The following is a 7,500-nucleotide window of genomic DNA, read 5'->3' as shown; positions in this document are numbered from 1 at the left end:
CTCCTATTGGGAATTAGAGCAAAGGAAAAAATAATAGGTGATGCATAAGATGAGGTTCAAATTCAATCGTCGAATTTAAAAACAGTAGTGATTACAGTCAACGTAAATAGGAAGTATATTATGCTAGACCGAGTCACTAATATGAGTAACAAAGAAGAAGAGAAAAACAAAAACAAAAAAGGAAAAGGATGAAAATAGTCTTATTTTTTATTATTTCCTTAAAGTCACTGGATGATACCATAATTCACCGATCGATTCACGCCAGTTCTTGATACCAAATAAAACATGTCCACTGAAACATGCCATTTTGCAGCTTACTGATTTTAGGTTCCAAGTCCCTTTGAAAAGCTAGAATAGAAGGCCAGACAAAATCTTTAAAAAAGAACTTTAACCAAACGTAAATGCAAGTGCTCAAGTACAAATTCTGAAACGCCTTTTAAAAATTCTGAAAAGCGATTAATGAAATATTATTAGACGATGAAGCTGCAATGACATCTGTTTAAATGGAAATGTTTTACTGTAGAAGACTGAGGTGATGACATTATTAATGATTTTTATCTAAACATAAATAACAAGAGACCAAGGATAGTGAGAAAAGTGTTTTTCTGTGAAATGGAATTAATAATTATACTGTATATTTGTTGATATATAGGATCGTCAGGTTAGAATGTAGAGCAGGCCGGTCTAAGTACATTTTTATGTGGATCACGAACACTCGTTAATACCTAAATTAAGATAAGCTTTAGAAAGAGTAGGCATATTCAACAAAAACAATAAGTATATTTAATAGGCACTTCTGGGTTTCTGTATGTAAAGTAATATTAGGTTAGTAGCATGGCAACGTTTTAATTGAAATGTAATCATGCACGACCCACTGGCCATGAATAGTACAGCAAATACTTTTTTCCTATTTACATATAATGTATTAGGTTTACCCCCCTATCTACATGGAATAAACAGTTATTATACACAGATTCAGCCTAATCTTTTCATAACCAAAACTTTGTATTGTTATTACTGGACAGAAAACGAAAGTTAAAAATAGATTGAAACATTGTCTCCGAGAAACGTAAACAACGAGTTACTGCTTCATTTTAGACACAGGCTTGCACTACGTAATAAGCCCCTTGCTTCTAAATTTGTTATTTACTGTCGGAATAGGAACAGTTATTACCCGGGATCTCATGTAATTAGAAAGTTATTAACAAAAATAATGAAATTGCAAATATTTATGATGATGTGACAATTATATGCTGATAACTGTATCCATGATTGTGATATTCATGTCAACTTTTATGTATAGTAATACAAATTATAGTGATAATAAATGTGCAAGATAATGATACTGTTTTGAATTATAACCATATGCAAAAATCAGTATTACTAATAGAATCACTACCATTATTACCGCAGTTACTCTATTGACCATTATTATTGTTCCCTCTCCCATTCTTTATCAACAATTTCTTACTAGTTCCACACGCTCTCACAACAGAACGGCACCCCTGGTTCCTCTGGGCCTCCTCCCCCTCCTCCCGGACTGCCTGTATCCACCGACACGAAGAAGAAATCGACATGTATGAAGGTGTCTGGGGGCTTAGGTATTGCCATCTTGGTGATCTGGATAATATTCCGATTTTGCATTCGCGTTGCAGTCGAGGCGAGTACGTAATTGGGTGGTTAGTGTTGTTGATACGGTTAGTGTTGAGTCAAAGAAAAGGAGTGTTGGAACGCCAAGATGGTGCATTTGGTAACAGTTGTTGTGACTCACTGTTATGCTATAGGCCTTTGTGGGTGTGCGAGTTGTACTTGGGGAAAGCAAGCATCTGAAAAGTGGCAGTGTATGGAGTGTACTTAGAAGTTAGCAACTGTGATTTGCCAGTACTTCAACAACTTGCTAGTATTTGAGAAAGCCAGTAATTAAACAAAAAATGGTTATAAGACACTATCGAGAAAGCCAGTAATTGGGAAAAAAAAATGTCATTAGATGTTGAGGAAGCCAGTATTTGAATAAAAAAAATATACTGATACCTTTATATATAAATGTTAACTAACATTACTGTTGAAATGTGTGTTTCTGCGTGCGTGTGTTTGCAATTAAAGTTCTGATGTTGATTGCTGTAATAATAACACGATAAGGTTCCTAATGTTTTTTAGCTTTTAATGTTATGCTAAAACTGCATGTGACTCAACCTGAAAAGTTATCTCTTGATTTTATAATTTATTGTAAATATTTGTAGGATTCTATTTTTAATTCTATGTATTTTTTGTATAAATGATGGTTCTTTAATAATCTTTCCTTCATAACAATCCTTTATTTATGTACCTGTATATACAAAGATATATCATGCATAATAATGATATATACATGTATATGTGTGTGTGTGTGTGTGTGTGGGTGTGTGTGTGTTTGTGTGTGTGTGTGTGTGTGTGTGTGTGTGTGTGTGTGTGTTTGTTTATGTTATGTCATAGCCCTAAGGAATAAATAAAACTAGGAAAGGATCTGTACATTTCACCATTCATCTTGGCCAGCGAGTTTATAAGAGATTCTTAAAGAGTGACTTTATATCTACCGATCTCGAAGCACTCACTGCAGCACCAACCTACTTCTCCCAAATCTCAACAATAGACAAGTTACGTTAGGGAGAAGAAACGACTTCGGGCTGATCTTCGGACGAGAAATCCCAATTTTTTCCTTCCCAATCTTCTTTCCAAACTTTCGAACTTCGCAGAATTACATCAAGTTCTTCCATATCTAAGAGGAGAGGCTTTTGCTGCATTGAAAACCAGGCGCCTCTTTTCAGACCTGATGAAATGGCGAATAAAACAATCGTCTTTTTCTGCCACAGGACCAGTTCTACACGACCGCCGAGCAAGTGGCGAATAGAGTTACTTCGATGCTGAGCTCTGAGGGCAATACGAGCTCTTAAAGGCAAGCTCTATATAAGTACTTATGTAGACCGTGCATCTGAAGTCCTCATATAGCCTGGAAATTCAACAAGACAACGCCCTGCTCCTTCTGAAGAGGCAATCAGCTTCGTCTTCGGGACGGTATTACTAAGAGGCGATGGTCATTTAGGCATTTTTTCGATAATGGATTACCGTAAGAAGAGAAAAAGAAAATGGAAGAGTCTTATAAGACCGGTATCGAGAGGAAACCCCTTCTTGGCACCTTCAGAGGGAGTAAAAAAAGATAAATGTTTTAATCGACCGTATTTAAGAGAAGAAATAAATACCTCTGGAGGTCTTCATCATGAAATGGAAACCATTCATGCAAACTCTATGTATATGTGTGTGTGTACATATTTATACATATATATAAATGTATATATACACATGTATGTATACATGTATATCTACAAATGTATACATTATATATATTCATATACTAGGATACACATGTATACATGTATATGTGTACAAATATATACATGTTCACACATGTGCATACAAATAGATATACACATATGCACACACACACACACACACATATATATATATATATATATATATATATATACATACATATATATACACATTAATACTGGGATGCAATCGGATGCGTATGCTCTGTGAGAAAGTATTAGACCATAGGAAGGAGTTCCATGTCTGCTTTGTGGACTATGAGAAAACGTCTGATAGAGTGGACTGGGTTAAGGCGTTGGATATTTTGAAAGACCTTGGAATAGAATGGCGTGACAGAAGATTGATATGTGAAATGTATATGAAGAAAAAGGTAGTGGTCAGAGTTATGGATGAAGAATGAGAGCTTTTCACAATAAGTAGAGTAGTTCGACAAGGCTGTACACTGTCTCCTCTGGTATTTTGAATTTATATAAACAGGATGATGGTAGAAGGATTACATGGTGATTACATGATATCGATGAGAGAGTGAATGTTGGAGGTTTGTAGATGATCAAGTTGCTGAAACTTAGGACGGATAACAGGGAACAATGGACAGAGTAAATGAGTTACCACATAAGTATGGGATGAAGATCAGTGTAAAGAAGACAAAGGTTAGACACGGTGGCGGAGTTCTGAATATCACTCAAAATGGGAGAAAAAAAAATGAACAAGTTGATTTCTTTGGGCTTATGGATAACTAATGATGGGATAATGTGGTCCAGATATTAGAGGAAGAATTGCAATAGTAGAGGCAGCTTTTAGTAGAAAAAAGTATGTAGCAGGAATAGGAGTGGGAATGAGGTGGTCTGGAGTGTGCTCTTCTATGGATCAGAAAGACGGACAGAGAAAGCGGACAAGATTCAGGGAATAGAGGCTTTTGAAATGTGGATTTGGAAAAGGATGGAAAAAAAAGTCTGTACAGAGAAGACCAATGAAGAAGTGCTGTCACTGGTGGAGAAAAGAGACAACTGCTTTAAAGGAGGTATAAACCAAAGAGAGATGGACTGGACATGTGTTACGTGGAAACGGGTTGTTGAAGGAGGTGATTCAAGAAAGGAGAGCTGGTAAGAGGCCTAGAGGAAGGAAAAGGCTACGCATGCTGAGTGAAATAAAGGAAGATGGGTATGTTAACATGAAGAGAAGAGCAGAGAACAGACTGTCATGGGAAAAATGGATGCCAAAAAAGGACCTGTCGTAGAACAGAGCACTAGAGTGAGAGTGAAACTAATTGATATATATATATATATATATATATATATATGTGTGTGTGTGTGTGTGTGTGTGTGTGTGTGTGTGTGTGTGTGTGTGTGTGTGTGTGTGTGTATACACACGCATATATATATATATATATATATATATATATATATATATATATATATGAATATGTATGCATACATACATATATATCCATACTTATGTATATATGCATATATGTATAAATATGTATACATATATAGATGTGTATATATATATATATATACATATATATATATACACACACACGTGTGTATGCGTGCCTGTGCTCTTGAATTATATACACACATACGCGTATATGTATACATCTATCTGTGTGTGTGTGTGTACATGCACACATGCACACCCACACACATATATGAATATAAATATATCCATATGTAACATATAGATACACAAATGTATATATTGATGCATTTAATAGATATAATAAATAAATGAATATATATGTATATATAATTATGCATATATAAATATACATATAATATATATGTATGTATATGTGTGTATGTATGTATGTATGTATGTGTATGTGTAGATATATATATATATATATATATATATATATATATATGCACATGTGCTTATGAACGTATTTGACTGTAGGAACCTATATCACATGTGTTTGTTTTCAAACATTTCTCTCTGTGTACTTGCATTTGCCTAAATACGTACATGCGTGCTTGAATGTTCTAAAAAAAACAACATTTGTTCGTATCACACCTTCTAGGTCAGACACAGAATAGGAAAAAAAAGAGCTTGGGTTGATACAAAAAAAAAAAAAAAAAAAAAAAAAGTTGATAAAAATCGGCATATAACATCTGAAACCAAGAATGATGCGAAGAAATTTGGTAAACACTGAAGAATTTATGAAAACCGCAGCTGATCAACATACTTTACGCTTTTTTGTTGTTGTTTTTTTCGTTACTATTTCTTCTGCAAAATAAGGATAGACAAAAAATCGAATTTAGACATGGAGAGCAAGAAGGACTGAGAGATTAGATAGATGGAGAGAGAGAGAGAGAGAGAGAGAGAGAGAGAGAGAGAGAGAGAGAGAGAGAGAGAGAGAGAGAGAGAGAGAGAGAGAGAGAGAGAGAGAGAGAAGAGAAGAGAGAGAGAGACAGAGAGACAGAGAGACAGAGAGAGAGAGAGAGAGAGAGAGAGAGAGAGAGAGAGAGAGAGAGAGAGAGAGAGAGAGAGAGAGAGAGAGAGAGAGAGACAGAACAGAACAGAACAGAACAGAACAGAAGAGAGAGAGAGAGAGAGAGACAGAGAGAGGGAGAGACAGAGGCACAGAGAGAGAGAGAGAGAGAGAGAGAGAGAAGAGAAGAGAGAGAGAGACAAAGACAAGAGAAGAGAGAAAGAGCGAGAGAGAGAGAAAAGAGAAGAGAGAGAGAGAGACAAAGACAAGAGAAGAGAGAGAGAGAGAGAGAGAGAGAGAAGAGAGAAGAGAGAAGAGAAGAGAGAGAGAGAGATTCACAACTTCTTGTCTCCACGCAGTAATGCTTCTCCCACTTCCCGTCCGACCTCGAATTTGAAATCCTATAAGCGTTAGTCACAAGTCAATTCTGCATTTATCCACAGGTAATGTAATTTTCATATAGCCGGGAAAATGAAGAAAATAATAAAAAAAAAAAATAAAAAAAATAATGATAATAAGTGGAAGAAATTCTGACTCCCTCCCTCAGGCCGCTCCATGAAATAAGTCTGATAATGCTCGTATTGGCAACTGAACAAATATGTTGCCAATCTGTTTTATTTTCTTGCGAGTTTTGAACACCGCTCATCACTCGCACATTCACGTACGAACGCACTCAGCGCACGCACATAGAAATACACACACACACACACGCACACAGAAAAACACAGGCACACGCACACACACACACACACAGACACACACACACACATACACACACACACGCACACATTACAGTATATATAACGACTGCTTAGATCATTAACAGTATTTTTAATATAAATCAAAAAGCAATATTGATCATAATGATAATGATAACTTCCGCCATAAATATATTAATTGCAGTAATGATTATATAACTAAGAATTAGGATAAACCAAAGCTTAAGAATGTCAAATTATTAATTACTAATTAAAACCAAATTAAACATTAATTTTCGTTTAAAGTTCGAATGCGTGAATACGTAATTGTTTATAAACTTTTTACCCCATTCTGTAATTTATCGTAATATATATTATCTTTATTTGTCTATAAATTCACGTTTTTATGTTAAAAAATGTTCTCATAAACGAAAAAAATGCGTTGATAGGATGTTAAAAATAGACGATTCATTTTTTTCTTTCTTCTCTTCCCTATTTTCCCCCTCTTCCTCTTTATTTTTCTTTTGCCTTTACTTCTTTTTCCTCTTTCTTTCCATTCTCTTATTTTCTCTTTGTTTTTGTTGTTATTGTTGTTGTTGCCCTCCTCCTCCTTCTTCCTCTTCCTCTTCCTCTTCCATTTCCCCTTTCTTAATGTTTAAGAAGTGAAGACGAAAAGAAAGAGCAGAAGACGAAGGGAAGGAAATATAAATAAATCTAAGGACAAGAACGACAGAAAGAAGGATGGAAAGAAGAAGAATAAGAGAAAAAAAGGATGGAGACGTGGAAGTAGATTTAGGAGAAGGTTGTAATGACGTGTGGTGAGTGTGGTAGCCAGAGTACAGAGGGTAGGCCTGGCAGAGACGTCCAGGCGGGAGCGTCTTGCCATGCCCGCGAGGACGAGTGGTCTGTGTAAGCTGGAGGTGTTGGCCGAACCGATGCTGAGGGCAGAGCGACTTCTGCTCTGAGTTTTTGAGGTGATCACAGGTCGTTTTTGTACGATGT

The 7,500-nt window shown here is 35.8% G+C and overlaps 1 protein-coding gene across 2 annotated transcripts in view; it reads left to right on the top strand.

Annotated features, from left to right (window-relative positions):
• The window catches only part of LOC125027071 (formin-like protein 7), a 6,972-nt gene extending 4,682 nt beyond the window's left edge, over positions 1-2,290 (top strand). The window contains exon 5 of one of the 2 annotated variants that reach the window (XM_047615802.1): positions 1,496-2,290. In XM_047615802.1, the coding sequence (XP_047471758.1) occupies positions 1,496-1,672 (177 nt within the window). In that variant the 3' untranslated portion in view covers positions 1,673-2,290. Of the gene's footprint in view, positions 1-1,474 lie in introns of both variants that reach the window. The other variant, XM_047615801.1, reaches the window with a different exon arrangement.
• The last annotated feature ends 5,210 nt before the right edge of the window (positions 2,291-7,500 follow it).

The sequence above is a fragment of the Penaeus chinensis genome, chromosome 7 (assembly GCF_019202785.1).
Source record: "Penaeus chinensis breed Huanghai No. 1 chromosome 7, ASM1920278v2, whole genome shotgun sequence".
Lineage (NCBI taxonomy): Eukaryota > Metazoa > Arthropoda > Malacostraca > Decapoda > Penaeidae > Penaeus > Penaeus chinensis.
Note: the sequence above shows the minus strand (reverse complement) of the source record. Positions and strands in the feature narration are given on the sequence as shown.